Source organism: Oncorhynchus clarkii, chromosome 19 (assembly GCF_045791955.1).
Source record: "Oncorhynchus clarkii lewisi isolate Uvic-CL-2024 chromosome 19, UVic_Ocla_1.0, whole genome shotgun sequence".
Classification (NCBI taxonomy): domain Eukaryota; kingdom Metazoa; phylum Chordata; class Actinopteri; order Salmoniformes; family Salmonidae; genus Oncorhynchus; species Oncorhynchus clarkii.
This window is the reverse complement of record NC_092165.1, coordinates 59,143,772-59,169,367: the sequence shown is the minus strand read 5'-3', so window position 1 is coordinate 59,169,367 and position 25,596 is coordinate 59,143,772. Positions and strand designations below refer to the sequence as shown.

Here is a 25,596-nt window from a genome sequence, read left to right as displayed (position 1 = left end):
TACCCTGCTAGTTGAGGATGTGTATGGTTGGTGTGTACCCTGCTGGTTGGGGATGTGTGTGGTTGGTGTGTACCCTGCTAGTTGGGGATGTGTATGGTTGGTGTGTACCCTGCTAGTTGTGGATGTGTATGGTTGGTGTGTACCCTGCTAGTCGGGGATGTGTATGGTTGGTGTGTACCCTGCTAGTTGGGGATGTGTGTGGTTGGTGTGTACCCTGCTAGTTGGGGATGTGTACCCTGCTAGTTGGGGATGTGTATGGTTGGTGTGTACCCTGCTAGTTGGGGATGTGTATGGTTGGTGTGTACCCTGCTAGTTGGGGATGTGTATGGTTGGTGTGTACCCTGCTAGTTGGGGATGTTTATGGTTGGTGTGTACCCTGCTAGTTGGGGATGTGTGCCCGGCTAATTGAGGATGTGTATGGTTGGTGTGTACCCTGCTAGTCGGGGATGTGTATGGTTGGTGTGTGCCCGGTTAGTTGGGGATGTGTATGGCTGGTGTGTACCCAGCTAGTTGGGGATGTGTATGGCTGGTGTGTACCCTGCTAGTTGGGGATGTGTACCCTGCTAGTTGGGGATGTGTACCCGGCTAGTTGGGGATGTGTATGGCTGGTGTGTACCTGGTTAGTTGGGGATGTGTATGGCTGGTGTGTACCTGGCTAGTTGGGGATGTGAACCTGGCTGGTTGGGGATGTGTGTGGTTGGTCTCATGCTTCTCTTCTATGTCTCCTTCCATTCCTCTGTTTCTGGGTGTGTCGTTCAGGCCAGTGGTCCTCCAGCCAGACCCCGAGCTCCTGCCACACAGAGACCTGCTAGCACATACAGGACGGAGGGTAACACACACACTGATGCACAAATATATATACATACACACACACACACACACACACACACACACACACACACACACACACACACACACACACACACACACACACACGTATTCCTATCACACACAGTAGTGGTTTTATACCAGTAGCAGCATGCCTGCTTTGTAGTCAGTGACACCTTGTTTGTGTGGGTTGGCTACAATTCTTTGTCCATAAGGAAATTCCTATGACTTTGACTGATGTGTAACTGTCTGTGACGTGTTTTAGCAGTGAAGCCCTCCCTCTATCCAAGCGTCTCTGCTTTCAAATCTGGCAGCACAGGTGAGTGACCCTTTCCCTAAACCCTTCTTCACCAACGTCCTCACCACCCTGTCTTGTTGGAACACAGTCAGTGCACCTCTTCTCTAGATCTTTACTGTAATGGAGATTGTGTTCTCAGTTAACTTAGTTTCTAAACCAGGAATCTACAACCCTGTTCCTGGAGAACAAACCCTCCCCTAGGTTTTCACTCCAACCCTGTTCCTGGAGAGCTAACCTCCCCAAGGTTTTCACTACAACCCTAATCTAGCGCAAAAAAACAACAAATCCACCATGCGGATCTAAGACTAACATGCTTCTGTGCAGGTTGATTCAGGTTACTTAGGATGGAGAAGTGTGTGGGGGGGGGTGATTATTTTCTTAGTCTTTCTCCCTCTCTCTCCCTTTGTCTGTTGCTCTCTCTCCTCTTTCTTCCCTTTTTTCTCATCTCTCTCTCGCTCCTCTCTTTCGCTCTTTCTCTCTCTCTCTCTGCGTGCCAGGGCTGTCATTACTCCTTGTAATGTCTGTGGTAGTCTTGGGCTGTGGCCCGTTGACTGTATGGCAGCAGCTGCCCCCATTCTGGTAGGTGTTTGATCATCCTTCAGTGACCAGGGGAATGCTTTCATTTACACAGTGGCCGACCACCGTGCCAAAACACACCACTGTTGACACGGCACGAGATAAGTGTGTGTGTGTGTTTTCGTTGCAGGTGAAGTGTGACATGAGGGGAAGATGGGTTGAGATTGTTTGTTTTCTTGGTGATGTATTAAACTGTGACCTCAAGTCCTGCCAAAATAAACATACTGGCTTCACAATGCACCTTGGGTAATAAGACCAGCTGTGTGTGTGTGTGCAGAGCAGACTTCAAACGCAGTCGTCACACACCCCTTATAGTTAACGCGAGAGAGAGCTAACTAGAACTGCTACACACACACACACACACACACACACACAGCTGGTCTTATTACCCAAGGTGCATTCTAGTTAGCTCTCTCTCTCGTTATCTTTCTCTCGCCCGCTCTCCCTCGCCCGCTCTCCCTCGCCCGCTCTCCCTCGCCCTCTCTCGCTCCCTCGCCCTCTCTCGCTCTCTCGCTCCCTCGCCCTCTCTCGCTCCCTCGCCCGCTCTCGCTCGCCTGCTTTCTTTACCTCTCGCTACAGCTAGCTCGTTACCTCTCGCTACAGCTAGCTCGTTACCTCTCGCTACAGCTAGCTCGTTACCTCTCGCTACAGCTAGCTCGTTACCTCTCGCTACAGCTAGCTCGTTACCTCTCGCTACAGCTAGCTCGCTCTGTCTTTCACGCTCTCGTGAAATAAACAAAATTGATAAGACTATAGTATTTGAATTTAACAGACATTTTAAAGTGTTAGCTGATAATGTGTTTTAACAATGTGCAAATAGTTGTAGTACGAATAGTAGGGAAGACAAACCGATACATGGTTGCCCTTTTCTCATGGCAACGGGCCACCTCTTACTGCTGTGACTGCACACTGTGGTATTTCCAAATGGGAGTTTATCAATGTTTGATTTGTTTTTAACCTCATTTTGTAGGTCTGTGTGATCCGTATCCCTAATATGGTCATATGTTTGGCAGGAGGTTAGGAAGTGCAGCTCGGTTACCACCTCATTTTGTAGGCACTGGGCACACAGTCAGATCTGGCATTTGCGATTAGACAGGCCTCGGCAGCCTCTCTCAATAGCAAGGCTATGCTCACCGAGTATGTACAGTTGTTGAGAATGACACAAATATTAATTTTCAGTCTGCTGCCTCAGTTTGTATGATGGCAATTTGCATGTACTCCAGAATGTTATGAAGAGTGATCAGATGAATTACAATTAATTGCAAAGTCCCTCTTTGCCATGCAAATGAACTGAATCCCCCAAAAATATTTCCACTGCATTTCAGCCCTGCTACAAAAGGACCAGCTGACATGTCAGTGATGCTCTCGTTAAAACAGGTGTGAGTGTTGACGAGGACAAGGCTGGAGATCACTGTCATGCTGATTGAGTTCGAATAAAAGACTGGGAGCTTCAAAAGGAGGATGGTGCTTGGAATCATTGTTCTTCCTCTGTCAACCATGGTTACCTGCAAGGAAACACGTGGCGTCATCATTGCTTTGCACAAAAAGGGCTTCACAGGCAAGAATATTGCTGCCACCACCAGTACAGAGCTTGCTCAGGAATGGCAGCAGAGTCCTTGAAAAAGAAGGGTCAACACTGCAAATATTGACTCTTTGCATCAACTTCATGTAATTGTCAAAAGCCTTTGACACTTATGAAATGCTTGTAATTATACTTCAGTATTCCATAGTAACATCTGACAAAAATATCTAAAGACACTGAAGCAGCAAACATTGTGGAAATTAATATTTGTCATTCTCAACTTTAGGCCACGACTGTACATAGTCAAAGCTTTCCTTCATTTTGTCTGTCACAGTGGTCAGGTATTCTGCCACTGCGTTCTCTCTGTTTTAGGGCCAAATAGCATTCTAGTTTGCTCAGTTTTTTTGGTTGATTCTTTCCAGTGTGTCAAAATAGTTATTTTTGTTTCATCATCATTTGGTTTGGTCTAAATGTGTTTCTGTCCTGAGGCTCTGTGGTGTCTGTGTTTCTGAACAGAGCCCCAGAATCAGCTGGCTGACGGGACTCTTCTATAGGTTCATCTCTGTAGGTCAGGGCTTTGTGGTGGAATGTGTGGGCATTCCTTTTAGGTGGATGTAGAATTGAACAGCTCTTTTCTGGATGTTGATCAGTCGCTGTTGTATTTCTGTTTCAGAATCCTATAAGAGAAGTCCAAGTAGCACAAGGACAGTCCAAAACGATTACGGTATTTATTGTTGTTATTATTATTATTATTATTATTATTATTATTATTATTATTAGGATCCATGTGGTCTGACACGTAACCGAAAATACATTAGACAAAAATACTTTACAATTTACATGTAAAGACTTTACAAATAGACCAGACAGTTGTAATACCTGAAAGGTAACATTTAATGTGAGTGTGAAACCGTTGAATCGTATTCGTTTTCACACTCACAAGTCTGCCTCATTGTATGTGCAACATTCACTCAGTACAGGTTGATTTGAGAATGTTGCATGTAATGACTTGATGTGCATTCAACAAGGCCTGCTGTTCACCGGTTCACTGTATACACCTCATTTGACTGTTCCTAGGTGGGGTCGGGCCGTGGGACGCGGGGCCTGTAGTCGTCACGGCGGTACACCCGTTCACGGGGCAACAGCCTGGCGACCTGAGCTTCAACCCTGGCGACCGCATCACTGTGGTTACCAAGACAGAGTCACAGTATGACTGGTGGGAGGGAACGCTGAACGGACGGACCGGAATCTTCCCCGCTAACTTCGTCTCCTACCCCTGAACACACACTCACACTCACACTCACTCACACTCACACTCTCTCTCTCTCACACACAGGTCTGTCACACACATGGACACTTATATTGCTGGGAGTAATGTTTTCAACACACTACACGGACACATGATGTCCCACACTCTGTAACACGAACACTCTCCACAATGTTCAAGACTCACACTAACTGACTCTGATTACTACAGTTCAGGGGAAGGTCTTCCTATTGGACGGTATGGGTAGTCTCGCTGTCTTCCTATTGGACGGTATGGCTAGCCACGCTGTCTTCCTATAGGACGGTATGGCTAGCCACGCTGTCTTCCTATAGGACGGTATGGCTAGCCATGCTGTCTTCCTATAGGACGGTATGGGTAGCCACGCTGTCTTCCTCTGGGACGGTATGGGTAGCCACCCTGTCTTCCTATAGGACGGTATGGGTAGCCACGCTGTCTTCCTATAGGACGGTATGGGTAGCCACGCTGTCTTCCTATAGGACGGTATGGGTAGCCACGCTGTCTTCCTATAGGACGGTATGGCTAGCCACGCTGTCTTCCTATAGGACGGTATGGCTAGCCACGCTGTCTTCCTATAGGACGGTATGGGTAGCCACGCTGTCTTCCTATAGGACGGTATGGGCAGCCACCCTGTCTTCCTATAGGACGGTATGGGTAGCCACCCTGTCTTCCTATAGGACGGTATGGGTAGCCACCCTGTCTTCCTATAGGACGGTATGGGTAGCCACCCTGTCTTCCTATTGGACGGTATGGGTAGCCACCCTGTCTTCCTATAGGACGGTATGGGTAGCCACGCTGTCTTCCTATAGGACGGTATGGCTAGCCACGCTGTCTTCCTATAGGACGGTATGGCTAGCCACGCTGTCCTCCTATAGGACGGTATGGGTAGCCACCCTGTCTTCCTATAGGACGGTATGGGTAGCCACCCTGTCTTCCTATAGGACGGTATGGGTAGCCACCCTGTCTTCCTATTGGACGGTATGGGTAGCCACCCTGTCTTCCTATTGGACGGTATGGGTAGCCACCCTGTCTTCCTATAGGACGGTATGGGTAGCCACGCTGTCTTCCTATAGGACGGTATGGGTAGCCACGCTGTCTTCCTATTGGACGGTATGGGTAGCCACGCTATCTTCCTATAGGACCGTTCCTACCTGAACTTTACTCTGTGGCTCGCTATAGTCCAGTTCATTAAGGTCAGCCTGCTTCTGAAACCGTTCAAAACAGGGAGGGACCTACCTGAATTTGTCCAATAGAAAGTCTTGTTTTCATTGCAAAACCGTTTTTCTACAGTGTTTTGATTAATGAATACACCCCGGATGTTACCAGCTCTGTTCACTTCTAGAGACCCGAACCACGCTGGGAAGGGTGATGTAGAGAGACTATATCCGAGCCAGTGCAGTGCAGTTTGGGTCGGCAAGGTGGTTTGGATAAGGTACCAGTTTTAGAGCATTGAACAGAGGAAAGCTACAGAACGGTGCTGTTAATCTGTTTATATTCTCACTCGTTATATTATATGCTGTACGGCAAGTCACAAATGGGCTCGGCAAGGGTGTTTGACATTATATTACAATGAAGTCGATAGATCATTTTATTTGTTTTGTTTCTATAAAATGCATTATAGATCATCTGTACCTGCCGGTTATTTTATGCTCTGTAGTTTCTGGGATTATGTGCAGTATTTTACTCCGTACTGCCGTTTTTGTATGATGCTGGATCAAAAGTATTTAATATAAAATAATCTGTTTTATCTTAACGTCTGTATGTAATGATAGTTTGTACAGATTTCTCTCTGAATGTGTGTGTGGATATGTATTAAAGAACCTTGTTTGTAAGAGGGTGTAGTTTGTCTTCTGGCCACAGGGGGGCGATGTACTCCTGTCTCTACTGCCAATCAGGATGCTGTCCCATTTTCTACCTTCACCTAATATGCCCGTATCATGCATTGGATTGGTGCAAGCATGGCTGGTCTGGCTGTAATATCAGTGATTTTTTTTTTTTTAAGTCAAATTTCCCCATGTCCACTTGCCAACACACCACTCACGAACACTGTGTGTGTGTGTGTGGTAAATTATTGGCCAGGGTGTGTGGTGTGGTGTGTGTGTGTGTGTGGTGAATGATTGTCCAGGGTGTGTGAAGTTCTACCTTGGAATAGTAGATTATTGCCCTGGGGAAAAGACATGCGTTCTTATGAAATTGAAAATTCCATATTTTTTATTTTAATAGCAAAGAACAGAACATCTGTACAGGATAACATTCCTCACCCTGTCATGGGCCTATAAGAACACAACAGCAGAGACTGAGGCACAGTCTGTCATATCACGTCTGGCCCTGACACCGGACAGGACAACGTTCCTCGCCCTGTCAGTGGGGCAGAGACTGAGGCACAGTCTGTCATATCACGTCTGGCCCTGACACCGGACAGGACAACGTTCCACACAACTACAGTCGTCTGCGTTAAAAAGAGAACACGGCAACAAGACCACACCCCCTTTTAACGATAAGACGGCCTCCATCTCCCGTCAACTCAACATCCCTTGCACCTTGATGACCTATTTCAACACTGTGTTTCATGTTAACACAGTAGTCTGCAAGGCAAGGTAACAGTGTAGAAACGGCGGTAAGGTAAGGGACGTTTAAGAATAACGCGTACTAAAACACACACGGAACCTCCCTGAACAGCTGTTTATACAAAGGCCCGTTTCCTCGCATCACAAAGACACACATTCTTTGTTCACTTGCTAGTTGGAACCAAGGAACTGGCGTGTTCTAACTGGTTGGAGTTATACGCGTTCAAACCAATTAGCAAGTTTGCCATTTCAGAATATCCTAGGCCACGATACACACACACACACACACAGTAACCCTAAATGCACAAACACACACACAGTAACCCTAAACGCACAAACACACACACACACACACACACACACACACAGTAATCCTAAACGCACACACACACCGTAATCCTAAACTCTCACACACACACACACACACACACACACACAGTAACCCTAAACGCACACACACACACAGTAATCCTAAACGCACACACACACACACACACACACAGTAACCCTAAACGCACACACACACACACACAGTAACCCTAAACGCACACACACACAGTAACCCTAAACGCACAAACACACACACACACACACACACAGTAATCCTAAACGCACGCACACACACACACACAGTAACCCTAAACGCACGCACACACACACACACACACACAGTAACCCTAAACACACGCACACACACACACACACGGCTCTGCGTTTGTTAAGTCCAATGCGGCAGTCTTTCAATATCAAATAATTTCTGGTTAATTAATTACATTACCGTAATAAAAAAAACATTTTTTTTTTAGCAACAACAAAAAAATTGTCAAGCAAGAATTTTCCTAGGACTGTCTTGAGTGTGAAGGGAAAAACTGAAAACTACAGTAGCTGTTATTGGCAGAGAGGTTTGTAACTCTCTTTTGTTATTGGTCTGTTAACCAACTTACCGCATGGTGATGTCACCATGGAAAGCCAAAACTCCCGCCCATTCAAACCTGCTGATTTGAGGTCATAACACTGATAAAACATATTCACACTTTTACAGTGTTTGTGTTAGTTTCATCAACTGTTATACTATATGATACAAAACACAGGGAAAACAGAATTTTTGACACCACTGGGCCTTTTTAAGAAAGTAGGGCACTATAAAATCTGCCTTGCAGATGGAATCACGGAATGCAGACATTTTAAAATGGAATTCAACAAGTTTCAAGCATTTCTTGAATGTATTTTATTTGCTCAAGTTAATACGGATCGGCGTTCCGTCAACGGGGCAGTTGTAAAATCATTCAGCTCGTTCTATCAAGATCGCAGATTTTAGAGGAACAACAAATGTCGGAACGTAGAAGTGTCTTATATCGGCTGAAAACTTAAATTCTTGTTAATCTAACTGCACTGTCCAATTCACAGTAGCTATTACTGTGGAAAAAATGCCATTCTATTGTTTGAAAGCTCCAACAAAACACTTTTTTCAACGTGATAGGCTGAAGGTGAAATGTGGACTTACATTCTGAAATCTTGCTCTGATTTATCATCCAAAGGGTCCCAGAGATTTTACACGAACATGAAGTGTCATTGTCTTAGATAAAATCCTTTTTCATATCCTAAAAAGGTCCATATACCACGAACAATCGATTTTTGAATTTCCACTCGTTCATTTTGCAAAGAAAGTAAATTGTGAAAATCTCACCCTAAACGTAGTAAAAAAAACAAACACTGGTTGTTTTCTTTCTTTGTATTTTCTTCTACCAGATCTATTGTTATATTCTCCTACATTCAATTCACATTTCCACAAACTTCAAAGTGTTTCCTTTCAAATGGTATCAAGAATATGCATATCCTTGCTTCAGGTCCTGAGCTACAGCCAGATAGAGTTGGGTATGTTGTTTTAGGTGATTTTTTTTAAAAGGGGGCTGTCCCTAAGAAGATTTAAAATATATGACATTAACAAAGTGCATCAATGCTTGGTATTTTCCCACAATTATCTGAAAGGGAAGCTCGTGTGTGTTGTGTGGTGCTCCTTTGTGCAGCCGTTAGCGATGATGCTAATAATAACCGTCTGCTGATAGATCCGAAGGCTTTTCCGAAAAGAAAAAACAACTTCACAATTAAATATGAACTTACAATGCAGCCTCTGCCTACCTGGCAGAATGATCTCATGATTATGTGCATCAATCCAGTAGCCATTTTGTTTCGTAAACTCTGCATCACATGACATGAGCGCTACAGAAACACCGCTAACCAAACAAAGGCTGTTCTTAGATTTTTCACAGACCTCAAAAGTGGTTTTGATCTTTGTTGTGGCACTTAGAACATCACATGTTGTTATTTTCCTATTTAAAAAAGTGTGATTTTTGAGAGAAAACTATTGAAAAATTCTACGAAATTTGTGAAAAAAATCAAACAAAATCAAGAGAAGGAGAATGCAGATTTTTTTTATAGGGAGCTAAGAATGTTCTCCACAGGCTGGGACAGACCAGATCACACAGATTTAAAGTTTAAACAGTAAAACCAGGGTCCTGTTCAGTTGGGCACAACGTGACACAAAAATGATTAGAACTTATTGGACACTGTTCGGCTAGTATCTCAATGTTCCATGGACCTTTTAAATACATGTATCAACAGCGTGTGTGTGTGTGTGTGTGTGCAGAGTGTTTTCATTTGAGTTGGGTTCCTGTGGGTGGTGGGAGGGTTTCTCGGGGTCTGTGTCTCCCAGGAATGGACAGGCCTTGTCAGCTGGGGTGTCCACTGAGCGCCTGTCAGGAAATACACATCTGAGCTGGAGAGACGTTCACATGTGTCTCTATTGAACCTATTTCTTGGTCCAGGACTCTCTGAGTAGCAGGTCACACTACCCACTGGACACAAATTGGTTGAATCATGTTTGTTCCACATAAAACAAAATTATTAAATGTAATGAGGATGAATCAATGCGGAAAACGAATCGAATTTGCAAAAAAGTAAAACGTGAAAAATACATTTTATTGGACATTTTTAAACCCGAAATGAAATGAAATGATTCACATTTAGTTTGATTTCATGTAGATTTCACGTTAAGTTGACAACTCCGTTAAACGTAAATACAAAATTTGATGTTTAACTGGCGTCTGTGCCCAGCTGGTAGGGACTGAAACAGGTCATTACACATGGTAGAAGGGAAGGGGGGAGTGGTACGAGAGAGGTGGGGAGGACGAGAGAGGGGGGGGGTAAATAGTTAACCTAAAATAAGAAGTTATGTAACACTGAGATATACACACACTGACAGACACACCAGCTTTCTGAACTCTTGAGTATAGGTCATAGCATTTCATGCCAGCTGCTGTTGACAAACTGAAGAGAGAGAGACCACTTCAAGTGTGTAACACTCACAGTCAAACACACACCATTTAGCTCCACAGTAGCAAGCGAGGTATGTGTAAGGCTACATGTTTTTGTCTTAGTGTGTGCATAACTTGTGAATTTGGGTGTGTGTGTGTGTCAAAGGTCTCTTACCTTGTGAAGCATGATGACCAGGCTAATGGGAGGTGTAGCCTGGGTTGTCTGTCACAGTCCTCCAGCGAATCAGGGAGCGGCACACCGCTGGTCTCCGGTAGCAACAGACACAGTCCCGCCCCGACAATGGGGCCACTCCCATAAAGAATCATAGCGGCCAATGGGATGGTTTCTCCTCTAGGACTGACCACCGCATTGAGGATACACCCCACTCTGTAACACAGACACACCAATCCCACACACTTCTGTCTGAAACAGACACACACACACAGTTAAGATACAGCCTGCCCGTACAACTCAAACATACACATATTGCACAAACAGAGAGATACACACACATCAGGTATTACTCAAGCATGGAGATAAGATGACCTTTGACCCAGGCGAGTGTGTGAGGTCAATAGATAAGTGCTGTGTGTCTGCTGGGTTGAGATAGGGACTAGTCCTGTCAGGGGTCAGACACAGACACACACACACACACACACACACCGTACCTGATGAGTGTAGGGAAGAGCTCGATGCCATAGAGTAAAGAGACAAACACACTGGTCTGCATACACAGCTTCCCCACCAGGGCCAGAGCCATCACCAACCCTGGGACAGCTACACACACACACACACAGTGTTGGATCACTGGAGGTTGTGTCGATGTGTTTGTTGTGTCGGTGTGTGTGTGTGCGTGTGTGTTTACCGTAGAAGCGTGATGCAAGCAGGGACAGCAGGCAGAAGGAGCCACTGAGGAGCAGGGACAGCATGCTGATTGGGCGTCTGCCACAGCGGGCCAATAGGAATGGGACGAGCAAGCAGGGTGTCTCTGATAGGCCGCTGAAGAACTGAGCCAGGAAGACATCCACCCCGAAACGCCCGACATTCAGACAGATACCGTAGTACGTCAGGGCTGACGTTAGCCTAACACACACGCATACACAGTGGGGAGAGACAGCATCATACACAGTGGGGAGAGACAGCATCATACACAGTGGGGAGAGACAGCATCATACACAGTGGGGAGAGACAGCATCAGACACAGGGCGGAGAGACAGCATCAGACACAAGGGGAGAGACAGCATCATACACAGTGGGGAGAGACAGCATCATACACAGTGGGGAGAAACAGCATCATACACAGTGGGGAGAGACAGCATCAGACACAGGGCGGAGAGACAGCATCATACACAGTGGGGAGAGACAGCATCAGACACAGTGGGAAGAGACAGCATCAGACACAGGGTGGAGAGACAGCATCATACACAGGGCGGAGAGACAGCATCATACACGGGGGGAGAGACAGCATCATACACAGTGGGGAGAGACAGCATCAGACACAGGGCGGAGAGACAGCATCAGACACAGTGGGGAGAGACAGCATCAGACACAGGGCGGAGAGACAGCATCAGACACAGGGTAGAGAGACAGCATCAGACACAGTGGGGAGAGACAGCATCAGAGACAGCATCATTCACAGGGCGGAAGGACAGAATCATACACAGGGTGGAGAGACAGCATCAGACACAGGGCAGAGAGACAGCATCATTCACAGGGTGGAGAGACAGCATCAGACACAGGGCGGAGAGACAGCATCAGACACAGGGCGGAGAGACGGCATCAGACACAGGGCGGAGAGACAGCATCATTCACAGGGCGGAGAGACAGCATCAGACACAGTGGGGAGAGACAGCATCAGAGACAGCATCATTCACAGGGCGGAAGGACAGAATCATACACAGGGCGGAGAGACAGCATCATTCACAGGGCGGAAGGACAGAATCATACACAGGGCGGAGAGACAGCATCATTCACAGGGCGGAAGGACAGAATCATACACAGGGCGGAGAGACAGCATCATACACAGGGCGGAGAGACAGAATCATACACATGGCGGAGAGACAGCATCATACACAGTGGGGAAAGACAGCATCAGACACAGTGGGGAGAGACAGCATCAGACACAGTGGGGAGAGACAGCATCATACACAGTGGGGAGAGACAGCATCATACACAGTGGGGAGAGACAGCATCATGCACAGTGGGGAGAGACAGCATCATACACAGGGCGGAAGGACAGAATCATACACAGTGGGGAGAGACAGCATCATACACAGGGCGGAAGGACAGAATCATACACAGGGCGGAGAGACAGCATCAGACAAATGCTGTAGAACAAATGGAGTACAGCGGTAGAACCTGACAACCTCTCTTTTTTTTCTACACACTTTCAGTGAGCTACAAAAGTGACACATGATGTTTTATCTCTGTAATCCAGCACTTTGGGATTTTAAATGATACTATGACTACGAGGTTAAAGTCCACTGACAGCTTTAATTTGATGGTATTGTCATCGTGATTGTTGTGCCAGGAATATGGGACCAAATACTAAACTTTGGACACTTTTCAAAACACAGAGGGGAATTCGTCCCAAATTACTTTCAATCTCCTAAAATGGAGGGACTGTGTTCACAAAGTGATTTCTAAACGGTTCACCCGTTTATGGATGAAAACACCTTCAAATTAAAGCTGACAGTCCTGCACTTTAACATCAGTCATTGTATCATGGTGTTACGGTCCCATAAGACAAACTATACATGAAAATAACTGACAAACAATACAAAACGGGGAATCAGGTGGATTTTAGGAGGGGGTCTCAAAGACATTCCTGGGGGTGTCCGCCGAAAAGTTGACTAGCAACAAGAGTCTGGGTCCTAAAAGACACCCACCATGAATGCCCATTAAATTTGCCCCATGAAACACAAACCAAAATAAACTCCTACAAAACAACTTTGAATATGGAGCTAAAAGACAAACGAACCAAAAAGGGGAAAACACAAGATTAAAGGCTTTGTTTTTATCACACTCAAAAAGGAAGCGCTAAACCGTGGTCAAGCACTTCCAACATCTCTCAAGAACCAACTGGAGCAGTGGGCCACTCTTCAATTTCACCTGGGCTAGCGCAGGTGATACACCTTCCCACTAACGAGATGGACAACCCGGCACAGGTGATACACCTTCCCACTAACGAGATGGACATCCCGGCACAGGTGATACACCTTCTCACTAATGAGATGGACAACCCGGCACAGGTGATACACCTTCTCACTAATGAGATGGACAACCCGGCACAGGTGATACACCTTCTGACTAATGAGATGGACAACCCAGCACAGGTGATACACCTTCCCACTAACGAGATGGACAACCCGGCACAGGTGTAACACCTACTTACTAACGAGGTGACACCAATTGGTCCGCCCTACGTGATAACGCTCTACCTCAAAATATAAATGGAAAAACCTGTAACACTGGAGTACAGAGCCAAAACAATACCTTTGGAGCTCACTGTAAACACAGACTGACCCACCCAATGTAACTCATGATGACCAGGCGCAGTAGAATGGTGGGACTTCTCATGTGTCCGCAGTGGGAAAGTGTGTTTCCCTCCGGGGTTTGAGTGTCTGCCTTTGGTATGTGTGTGCCAGTCTCCAGTGTGTCTGTGTCCCGGGGGACTTGTTGCAGGTCCTTCCCCTCTGTCTCCAACAGCTGCGACAGAAACACACACAGACCTGAGTCGCGTCTAGGAACACTGATATAGTACAGACATACATCTGTGTGTGTGTGTGTGTGTGTGTGTGTGTGTGTGTGTGTGTGTGTATTTGTGTGTGTGTGTGTGTACCAGAGCTAGACAGCGTTTGTCCTCAGGACTGTGTCTCCTGTACTCCTCCAGAGTGTCCAGCCTCTTCTTCAGGAGCAACCAGTGAGGAGACTCAGGAATGGAGCTGAGAGGGGGGAGATTCATGGCTGAGAAGGGGAGATTCATGGCTGAGAAGGGGGAGATTCATGGCTGAGAAGGGGGAGATTCATGGCTGAGAGGGGGAGATTCATGGCTGAGAAGGGGGAGATTCATGGCTGAGAAGGGGGAGATTCATGGCTGAGAAGGGGGAGATTCATGGCTGAGAAGGGGGAGATTCATGGCTGAGAAGGGGGAGATTCATGGCTGAGAAGGGGGAGATTCATGGCTGAGAGGGGGAGATTCATGGCTGAGAAGGGGGAGATTCATGGCTGAGAAGGGGGAGATTCATGGCTGAGAAGGGGGAGATTCATGGCTGAGGGGGGAGATCCATGGCATTTCAGTACAGGTTCACTCACACTCTCTCACCTGGTTTCAGGGGAGACTTAGGGTTGTGTGTGTTACTCACTAGTAGAGAGGCAGACAGAGGATCTGTGGTACGGCCAGAGCCAGGTGTAGCTGTGTCCAGGTGTGTGTTACTCACTAGTAGAGAGGCAGACAGAGGATCTGTGGTACGGCCAGAGCCAGGTGTAGCTGTGTCCAGGTGTGTGTTACTCACTAGTAGAGAGGCAGACAGAGGATCTGTGGTACGGCCAGAGCCAGGTGTAGCTGTGTCCAGGTGTGTGTTACTCACTAGTAGAGAGGCAGACAGAGGATCTGTGGTACGGCCAGAGCCAGGTGTAGCTGTGTCCAGGTGTGTGTTACTCACTAGTAGAGAGGCAGACAGAGGATCTGTGGTACGGCCAGAGCCAGGTGTAGCTGTGTCCAGGTGTGTGTTACTCACTAGTAGAGAGGCAGACAGAGGATCTGTGGTACGGCCAGAGCCAGGTGTAGCTGTGTCCAGGTGTGTGTAAGGTACGCCAGCGGTGCCAACGCCATCATACCCAGGCTGAAGGAGAAGGACAGGAGGGCCGGGGGCCAAATACGATACCTGGGAAGACTCCATTCCACACCTACACACACACACACACACACACACACACACACACACACACACACACACACACACACACACACACACACACACACACACACTCACTCACACGCACACGCACACGCACACACACATACATACACAGTTAAATCCATGCCCACAGCCGCATGGCATGAAGCACACACACACACACACACACACACACACACTCACACAAACACACACACACACACACTCACACAAACACACACACACACACACACAGTTACGGTAGAGTAGATGTGTTACCCAGGCTGAAGCTGCAGATATTGATACAGCAGCAGGAGACCCCGGCCAGACAGCGCAGGGTGAGGAAGAGGATGGCGTGAGGAAGGACTGCCGGCAGCACAGCAGTCACAGCATGGACACACACACACACCAGCAGTACCACTCGCTTACCGTACCTAGTCACACACAGACACACACACACACACAACGTCCATGTGTTACAGTGTATAATTTACTTTGTGTGTGTGTGTATCTGTTATTGTACCAGCTACTATTGTAGCTGGAAAAGGCAGATTTATTATGGAATATCTACATAGGCGTACAGAGGCCCATTATCAGCAACCATCACTCCTGTGTTTCAGTGGCACGTTGTGTTAGCTAATCCAAGTTTATAATTTTAAAAGGCAAATTAATCATTAGAAAACTATTTTGCAATGATGTTAGCACAGCTGAAAACTGTTGTTCTGAATAAAGAAGCAATACAAATGTCCTTCTTTAGACTAGTTGAGTATCTGGAGCATCAGCATTTGTGGGTTCGATTACAGGCTCAAAATGGGCAGAAACAAAGAACCTTCTTCTGAAACTTGTCAGTCTATTGTTGTTCTGAGAAATGAAGGCTATCCCATGCGAGAAATTGCCAAAAACTGAAGATCTCATACAACGCTGTGTACTAGTACTCCCTTTACAGAACAGTGCACACTGGCCCTAACCAGAATAGAAATAGGAGTGGGAGGCCCCGGTGCACAACTGAGCAAGAGGACAAGTACGTTAGAATGTCTAGTTTGAACAAAAGACGCCTCACAAGTCATCAACTGGCAGCTTCATTAAATAGTATCCGCAAAACACCAGTCTCAACTTCAACAGTGAAGAGGCGACTCCGGGATGCTGGCCTTCTAGGCAGAGTTGCAAAGAAAAAGCCATAACTCAGACTGCCAATGGAAATAAAAGATTAAGATGGGCAAAATAACACAGACACTGGACAGAGGAACTCTGCCTAGAAGGCAGGAGTTGCCTCTTCACTGTTGACGTTGAGACTGGTGTTTTGTGGGTGCGAGACCCTGTGGCTTGTAGGCCTCTCCAGGTCTTGCACCCACTTGGAAATTTGGTTGAGGATCGGTGATGATCTGAGGTTGTGAAGGATGCATGAATCAAGCCAAGTACAAGCTTTGTCCTGGAAGAAAACTTGCTTCCTTCTGCTCTGACAATGTTACCCAACTCCGAGGATTGTTTTTTTTCCAGCAGGACAATGCTCCATGCCACACAGCCAGGTCAATCATGGTGTCAATGGAGGACCACCAGATCAAGACCCTGTCATGGCCAGCCCAACCTCCAGACCTGAACCCCATTGAACCCGACTTCAACTGTATATATACACTGTGTGTGTGTATATATGTACTGTGTGTGTGTATGTACAGTGCATGTATGTCACCTGTCAGAGAGAGCTCCTCCAAAGAGAGATCCCAGCAGAAGGCCAGCCATGTACATGGTCTGACTGTACGACAACACCACTGGATCCAAACACACTTTGCCCTGTAACACAAACGCACATGCACACACGCACAGATGTTTGTGCTAGATAATGTTCTAGTAATCTAGTTGCAACACTAACTATTTATTGCCACACACACCTGATAATGAAATGTGTTGTTTTACAAGTTCAGCCATAGCAGTACTCAGGTTCAACCATAGTAGTACTCAGGGTCAGCCATAATAGTACTCAGGGTCAGCTATAGTAGTACTCGGGGTCAACCATAGTAGTACTCAGGGTAAGCCATAGTAGTACTCAGGGTCAGCCATAGTAGTACTCAGGGTCAGCCATAGTAGTACTCAGGGTCAGCCATAGTAGTACTCAAGGTCAGCCCTAGTAGTACAGCACACTGGAGCAAATTAGGGTTAAGATTTGCATGGTTCTGATATCGGTTCCGACTGACATTTTAACTTATAAATTGATCTGTGGACACTGTAGATCGAAATGGCATGAATTGAGCGGTAGCCCTGAGAGTCATGGGAGCCCTGATAGACCTGGTAGCCCTGGTAGCAAGTTAGCCCTGGGAGCCAAGGTAGCCAAGGCAGCAATGGGAGAACAAGGTAGCAATGGTAGCCCTGGGAGCAAGGTAGCAATTGTAGCCCTGGGAGCAAGGTAGCAATGGTAGCCCTGGGAGCAAGGTAGCAATGGTAGCCCTGGGAGCAAGGTAGCCATGGTAGCCCTGGGAACCAAGGTATCCCTGGGAGCCGAGGTTGGCCTGGTAGCCGTGGTTACCAAAGGTAACGTAATCGTAATCGCTCCTCTTTCACCCCAGCTGACAAACTAACCCTGATTCAGATGACCATCCTACCCTTGCTAGATTTTTAAAAAAAATCCCACCTTTATTAAACCAGGTAGGCTAGTTGAGAACACCTTTATTTAACCAGGTACGCTAGTTGAGAACAAGTTCTCATTTGCAACTGCGACCTAGTCAAGATAAAGCAAAGCAGTGTGACACAGACAACAACACAGAGTTACACATGGAGTAAACAATAAACAAGCCAATAACACAATAAACAAATCAATGACACAGTAGAAAAAAGTAAGTATATATACAGTGTGTGCAAAAGGCATGAGCAATAAATAAAAAGGCAATAAATAGGCCATAGGAGCGAATAATTACAATTTAGCAGATTAACACTGGAGTGATAAATGATCAGATGAACATGTGCTGGTAGATATACTGGTGTGCAAAAGAGCAAATCAGTAAATAAAATAAAAACAGTATGGGGATGAGGTAGATAGATTGGGTGGGCTATTTACAGATGGACTATGTACAGCTGCAGCGATCGGTTAGCTGTACGGGATAATCAGCAGCCTGATGACCTAGAGGCTGGAGAGGGAGTATACGTGACAAACAGTCCATTTATATTTTCCAACGGGGCTATACATTTGGGAGAGGTTTTTTTCTTGCCTGAGTAGCCTCGTTTCACTGCCAGAAATAAAATTAAACCATCTAGTGTTCAGTGAAATAACAACACAATGTCAAATACAGGTAGCCTCTTCAAATAATTAACATCCAATCACATTAACCGTTATTCTCTCGCGGGAATTCCACTATGTAGCCAAACGTAGCTGCTGCTCATGTTGGTATCTGTACTGATGACTCAAAAGCCATGACAGTGAGACATAGTGGAGTGGTAACGTGCCTGCAAGCAGTTTCTCCTGACGTGGATTCCGTGCGTGCAAGCAGTTGCTCCCGACACCACTTGGGTACACTGCAGCAGTCACCGAGAGGCTCTTGCTGCCAGGGGAATGCCTGACAGCTTGAAAGATTTTTTGGACACTACAGTGAAAATGGTTAACTTTGTTAAAAAAGCAAGGCCCCTGAAATCACGTGTATTTTCTGCCTTATACGACGAGCTTAAAGTTTTCTTTACTGACCATAATTTTCACTTGTCTGAACGCTTGCATGATGACGAGTTTCTCACACGACTGGCCTATCTGGGTGATGTTTTTTCTCACCTGAATGATCTGAATCTAGGATTACAGGGACTCTCCGCAACTATATTCAATGTGCGGGACAAAATTGAGGCTCTGATTAAGAAGTTGGAGCTCTTCTCTGTCTGCATTAACAAGGACAGCACACAGATCTTTCCATCATTGTATGATTTTTTTGTGTGCAAATGAACTCAAGCTTATGGACAATGTGAAATGTGATATAGTGAAGCACCTGAGTGAGTTGGGTGCGCAATTACACAGGTACTTTCCCGAAATGGATGACACAAACAACTGGATTCGTTATCCCTTTTGCAGACAATGCAAATAGTCTGGGAAGCCATTTGATTAGGTTTTGACTAGATGTTCAGGAGTCTTATGGAGGTAGAAGCTGTTTAGAAGCCTCTTGGTCCTAGACTTGGCGCTTCGGTACCGCTTTCCGTGCGGTAGCAGAGAGAACAGTCTATGACTAGGGTGGCTGGAGTCTGACAATTTAGGGCCTTCCTTTGACACCGCCTGGTATACAAGTACTGGATGGCAGGAAGCTTGGCCCCAGTGATGTACTGGGCCGTATGCACTACCCTCTGTAGTTCCATGCGGTCAGAGGCCGAGCAGTTGCCATACGAGGCAGTGAAGCAACTCGTCAGGATGCTCTCGATGGTACAGCTGTAGAACCTTTTGAGGATCTGAGGACCCATGTCAAATCTTTTCAGTCTCCTGAGGGGGAATAGGTTTTGTCGTGCCGGCTTCACAACGGTCTTGGTGTGCATGGACCATGTTAGTTTGTTGGTGTTGTGGACACCAAGGAACTTGAACCTCTCAACCTACTCCACTGCAGCCCCGTCGATGAGAATGGGGAAGTGCTTTGTCCTCTTTTTCCTGTAGTCCACAAACATCTAATTTGTCTTGATCACATTGATGGAGAGGTTATTTACCTGGCACCACAAGGCCAGGTCTCGGACCTCCTCCCTATAGGCTGTCTCGTCATTGTCGGTGATCAGGCCTACCACTGTTGTCATTGGCAAACTTAGTGATGGTGTTGGAGTCGTGCCTGGCCGTGCAGTCGTGAGTGAACAGGGAGTACAAGAGGGGATTGAGCACGCACCTCTGAGGGGCCCCTGTGTTGAGGATCAGCGTGGCGGATGTGCTGTTACCTACCCTTACCACCTGGGGGCGGCCCGTCAGGAAGTCCAGGATCTAGTTACAGAGGGAGGTGTTTAGTCCCAGGTTCCTTAGCTTAGTGATGAGCTTTGAGGGTGCTATGGTGTTGAACGCTGAGCTGTAGTCAATAGATAGCATTCTCACATAGGTGTTCCTTTTGTCCAGTTGTGAAAGGACAGTGTGGAGTGCAAAAGAGATTGCATCAACTGTGGGTCTGTTGGGGCGGAATGCAAATTGGATTGGGTCTAGGGTTTCGGGGATAATGGTGTTGATGTGAGCCATGACCAGCCTTTAAAAGGACTTCATGGCTACAGAAGTGAGTGATACTGGTCGGTAGTCATTTAGGCAGGTTACCTTAGTGTTCTTGGGCACAGGCTCCATGGTGGTCTCCTTAAAACATGTTGGTATTACAGACTCGGACACGGAGAGGTTGAAAATGTCAGTGAAGACACTTGCCAGTTGATCAGCGCATACTCACAGTACACATCCTGGTAATCCGTCTGGCCCTGTCACTTTGTGAATGTTAACCTGTTTAAAGGTCTTACTCAAATCGGCTAAGGAGAGCATGATCACACAGTCTTCCAGAACAGTTGGTGCTCTCATGCATGTTTCAGTGTTATTTGCCTCAAAGCGAGCATATAAGTAGTTTAGCTCAACTGGTAGACTCGTGTCACTGGGCAGCTCTCGGCTGTGCTTCCCTTTGTAGTAATGGTTTGCAAGCCCTGCCACATCCGATGAGAGTCAGAGCTGGTGTAGTATGATTCGATCTTAGTCCTGTATTGACCCTTTGCCTGTTTGATGGTTCGTCGGAGGGCATAGCAGGATAGTGTGGTTTCGTATAAGCTTCACGGATTAGAGTCCCGCTCCTTGAAAGAAGCAGCTCTAGCATTTCGCTCAGTGCGGATGTTGCCTGTAATCCATGACTTCTGGTTGGGGTGTGTACTGTCACTGTGGGGATGACATCATCGATGCACTTATTGATGAAGTCAATGACTGATGTGGTGTACTCCTCAATGCCATCGGAGGAATCCTGGAACATAATTCCAGTCTGCCAGCAAAACAGTCCTGTAGCGTAGCATCTGCTTCATCTGACCACTTTCTTTATTGATCTCGTCACTGGTGCTTCCTGCTTTCATTTTTGCTTGTAAGAAGGAATCAGGAGGATGTAATTATACTCAGATTTGCCAAATGGAGGGCGAGGGAGAGCTTTGTACGTACTCTGTGTATAGAGTTAAGGTGGTCCAGAGGTTTTTTTTCTCCTCTGATTGCACATTTAACATGCTGATAGAAATTTGATAAAATAGATTAAAGTTTTCCTGCATTAAAGTCCCCAGAAGCGCCGCCTCTGGATGAGTGCTTCCTGCTTTTGCTTTTATTCTCCTACATTCTTTTCACATTTCAACTTCAAAGTGTTTCCTTTCAAATGATACCAATAATATGCATATCCTTGCTTCAGGGCCTGAGCAACAGACAGTTGGATTTGGGTATGTCATTTCAGGCAAAAATTGAAAAAAAGGGGCAGATCCTGAGCAAATTGTTATTTACAATGATGGCCTACCGGGGAACTGTGGGTTAACTGCCTTGTTCAGGGGCAGAACGACAGAACGACAGATGTTTACCTTGTCAGCTCGGGAATTCAATCCAGCAACCTTTCGGTTCCGGTTCCAACGCTCAAACCACTAGGCTACCTACCTCATCTCAGTACCCCACACATACAATGATCTGTTAGGTCCCCCAGTCGAGCAGTGCATTTCAAACACGGATTCAACCACACAAAGCAAGGACATTTTCCAACGTCTCACAAAGAAGGGCACCTATTGGTAGATTTAAAAAAAGCAGACATTGAATATACCTTTGAGCAAGTTATTAATTACACTTTGGATGGTGTATCAATACACCCAGTCACTACAAAGATACAGGCGTTATTCCTAACTCAGTTGCCAGAGAGGAAGGAAACCACTCAAGGATTTCACCATGGGGCCAATGGTGACTTAAAACAGTTACATTTAATGGCTGGTGTTGGAAAAAACTGAGGAGGGATGAACAGTAGTAACTTCACAACACTAACCTAATTGACAGTGAAAAGAAGGAAGCCTGTACAGAATAAAAATATTCCAAAACATGCATCCTGTTTGCAACAAGGCACTAAAGTAATACTGCAAAAAAGATGTGGCAAAGCAATTCACTTTATGTCTTGAATACAAAGTATTATGTTTAGGGGAGTACCACTCGGACTTCATCATGTAATGGGTATCCTTGTAATCGTTAAAGACTGGTGAGTTTTTCAGAATAAAAAAAATAAAAAAATGGAATAGAGCTAAGCACAGGCAAAATTCTAAAAGAAAACCTGGTTCAGTCTGCTTTCCACCAGACACTCGGAGATGAATTCACCTTTCAGCAGGAGAATAACCTAAAACAAAAGCTCAAATCTATACTGGAGTTGCTTCTTCTTAAGGCTAGGGGGCAGTATTCGGATGACTGATGTGCCAAAAGTAAACTGCCTGTTACTCAGGCCCAGAAGCTAGGATATGTATGTAATTGGTAGCATTGGTCAGAAACCACTCTGAAGTTTCTAAAACTGTTAAAATAATCTCTGTAAGTATAACAGAACTGATATGGCAGGCGAAAACCAGAGGAGAATCCATCCAGATTATTGTTTTAGGTCACAGTCCGTTCAAATGCTTATTCAAAGGAATTCCTCCCAGATTGCAGTTCCTATGGATTCCACTAGATGTCAACAGTCTTTAGAAAGGGTTTCAGGCTTGTTTTTTGAAAAATTAATTAGAAGTTGTAGTTTTTCAAGGTGGCTCTCATTTGGACTATAGTCTTGTGGCGCTCGTGGATGAGGGCGTGCACCTCGTTATTTATCTCTGGTATTGAACATGCTACATTCTGTCTTAAATGTTATCCTTTATTTACATATTAGGGTACCTGAGGATTGATTAGAAACATTGTTTGACTTGTTTGGATAAAGTTTATTGGTAACTTTTCAGATTCCTCTGTTTGCATGTTGAACGTGTGGAATGGGTGGATTACTGAATCAAACACCCCAAATAAATGGACTTTTTGGGGATTTAAAGGACTTTATTGAACAAAACAACCATTTGTTGTGTAGCTGGGACCCTTGGGATTGCAAACAGAGGAAGATTTTCAAAAGTAAGTGATTTATTTTATCGCTATTTCTGATTTTTGTGACGCCTCTGCTGGTTTGGAAAACGTTTTTAATGCTGGTGTACGCGGGGCGCTGTCCTCAGATAATCACATGGTATGCTTTCGCCGTTTCGCTGACAAAGCGGCTGGATTAACAAGAAGTAAAGCTTTTAGACGATGCAAGACACTTGTATTTCCATGAATGTTTAATATTACGATTTTTGTATTTTGAATTTCGCGCTCTCCAATTTCACCGGGTGTTGTCAAGGTGGGTCACTAGCGTCCCACTTAGCCCAAAGAGGGTTTTACAAATAAGACAGTGAATGTTCCTGAGTGACCAAGTTACAAGACCTAGAAATGGTTGTCTAGCGATGCTCAACATCCAATTTGACAGAGCTTGAAGAATTTTGAAAAGAATAATGGACAAATGTTACACAATCCCGGTGTGGAAAGCTCTTAGATACTTAACCAGAAAGACTCACAGCAGTAATTGCTGCCAAAAGTGCTTCTACAAAGTATTGACTCAGGTGTGTGAATACTTATGTAAATGAGATATTGCTCTATTTAATTTTCAATAAATTTGCAAACATTTCTAAAAACTTGTTTTCACTTTTTCACCATGGGGTTTTGTGTGTAGATGGGTGAGAAAATCCAGTCAAGGTGTATCAATACCTTTTGCCGGCACTGTAGCTCTTGTGATTGGCTGGTGTCTTGGGTGTGGCACACAGTCTGGGAAACAGTATGCTAACATTCTAACTTATTAAACTGATAATGAGCTCCAAATGTAACAGTATAACTTTAGACCGTCCCCTCGCCCATACCCGGGCGCGAACCAGGGACCCTCTGCACACATCAACAACAGTCACCCACGAAGCATCGTTACCCATCGCTCTACAAAAGCCTTTGCAGAGCAAAAGGGAACTACTACTTCAAGGTCTCAGAGCAAGTGATGTCACCGATTGAAACGCTATTTAGCCACCGTTACACAAACACAAATGAAAGCATGACGTTAGCGTGAAACGTACCATTTCTTAGCTTAGCAATCAGTGAAAAGATATGTTCTTATCCACCATGGGCTTTATCATCAATGCATCCTATTTATAGACTTTATTTCTTGATCTCGACAAAACAACTTTGTTATGTTGATCATAATCATGAGATAATCAAGGGCGGGGGAAAAAAATAATTCTCTTCATATGTCCTCTCTGGACCAGACCCAGCTGCTATGGCATTGGTGTCAATGGGAGACACTACTGGTTAAATAGATCGGTCTGGAACAGAGGGCTGTTTTCTATTGTAAAAGGCCTGAGTGACGCCCATGCATACCCCACAAGACATGCCACACGAGGTCTCTTCACTGTCCCCAAGTCCAGAACAGACATTGGGAGGCACACAGTACTACATAGAGCCTACATGGAACTCTATTCCACATCAGGTAGTTGATGCAAGCAGTAGAATCAGATTTTTTTTAAAAAAGATAAATATACACCTTATGGAACAGCGGGGACTGTGAAGAGACACACACAGGCACAGACACACATACACATAACATGTTTACTCACATTATCTCTATCCGTGTCGTTCCCCCGCGTGATCTCATCCTGTGTCAGTAACAATACCGATATAAGTGACACGTTCATCTCGCGCACCTCCCAGGGAGTGCGGTTCTGTTTGCGCGCACTACTAGAAGAGACTTCATCTCCTCCGGTTTGACTCTTGGTCGGTAACTGACTGGGGACGTTAGCGCACGAGGAGGCTGCTTTGCTGACAGTGAAGACATCGAGGAAGAAAAGAAACGCCGTGAAGAAGAATATGAGAGCGAGCCGCAAGTACACCGCGAGCTGCAATGGAGCCATAGGACTCTTCTATATCACTCACTCTCTCTCTCCGCTCACCGCCTATCTCACCAGACAGCGGAGCTGAAGGGACTGTTACACCCGTAAAGTCCTGGAACTCCCGTCAAGTCTTGTTAGCGCAATAAGTACTGTAAAAGCAAAGTCTAATCATTACAAATCGCGACAAAGTGGTCAGGGGTGAATAAATACCTAACCCACAGTCCTCTGCATTAGACTTCCTCCCCATTGCCTGGGGGTCGAGTTGACCTGAACCTAGAAATTCTATAGAACTACTTTACCACTTCTCTCTCCCCCCTCTTTTCTCCCCATTCCTTCTCTCACCCCTCTCTCTCTTTTCTCCCCATTCCTTCTCTCACCCCTCTCTCTCTTTTCTCCCCATTCTTTCTCTCCCCCTCTCTCTTTTATCCTTATTCCTTCTC

General features: G+C 45.8%; 2 protein-coding genes across 6 annotated transcripts in view; one reads left to right on the top strand and one right to left on the bottom strand.

Annotated features, from left to right (window-relative positions):
- The window catches only part of LOC139375441 (SH3 and SYLF domain containing 1), a 43,939-nt gene extending 37,598 nt beyond the window's left edge, over positions 1-6,341 (top strand). Inside the window, exons 8-12 of one of the 2 annotated variants that reach the window (XM_071117228.1) lie at positions 760-829; positions 1,094-1,147; positions 3,898-3,948; positions 4,302-4,520; positions 4,551-4,617. In XM_071117228.1, the coding sequence (XP_070973329.1) occupies positions 760-829; positions 1,094-1,147; positions 3,898-3,948; positions 4,302-4,504 (378 nt within the window). In that variant the 3' untranslated portion in view covers positions 4,505-4,520; positions 4,551-4,617. Of the gene's footprint in view, positions 1-759; positions 830-1,093; positions 1,148-3,897; positions 3,949-4,301 lie in introns of both variants that reach the window. The other variant, XM_071117227.1, reaches the window with a different exon arrangement.
- A 3,151-nt stretch (positions 6,342-9,492) lies between these two features.
- Positions 9,493-25,395, bottom strand: LOC139374377 (solute carrier family 22 member 13). 4 transcript variants are annotated; one of them, XM_071115421.1, is made up of 10 exons: positions 24,884-25,395; positions 16,977-17,077; positions 15,569-15,723; positions 15,131-15,299; positions 14,233-14,335; positions 13,921-14,099; positions 11,257-11,474; positions 11,060-11,168; positions 10,566-10,814; positions 9,493-9,829 (listed from the first exon to the last, which is right to left on the bottom strand). In XM_071115421.1, exons 1-10 carry the CDS (start codon positions 25,175-25,177, stop codon positions 9,679-9,681), a joined length of 1,728 nt encoding a protein of 575 aa, XP_070971522.1. In that variant the 5' UTR covers positions 25,178-25,395; the 3' UTR covers positions 9,493-9,678. The 4 variants fall into 4 exon arrangements, with proteins under 4 accessions (XP_070971522.1, XP_070971525.1, XP_070971523.1 ...); XM_071115422.1 differs by lacking the exon at positions 9,493-9,829 and adding an exon at positions 10,038-10,200 and having other exon boundaries at positions 24,884-25,320; XM_071115424.1 differs by lacking the exon at positions 16,977-17,077 and having other exon boundaries at positions 24,884-25,061.
- Between the last annotated feature and the right edge of the window lie 201 nt (positions 25,396-25,596).

What these genes read in the sequence shown, in the direction of transcription:
- LOC139374377 (XM_071115421.1), bottom strand. Translation starts at nt 25,177, where the DNA reads ATGGCTCCATTGCAGCTCGCGGTGTACTTGCGGCTCGCTCTCATATTC. An exon ending in ACGACACGGATAGAGATAAT is followed by an intron (nt 17,078 to 24,883) that starts GTGAGTAAACAT and finishes TTTGTGTTACAG; the next exon opens with GGCAAAGTGTGTTTGGATCC. An exon ending in TATCTGCAGCTTCAGCCTGG is followed by an intron (nt 15,300 to 15,568) that starts GTAACACATCTA and finishes GTGTGTGTGTAG; the next exon opens with GTGTGGAATGGAGTCTTCCC.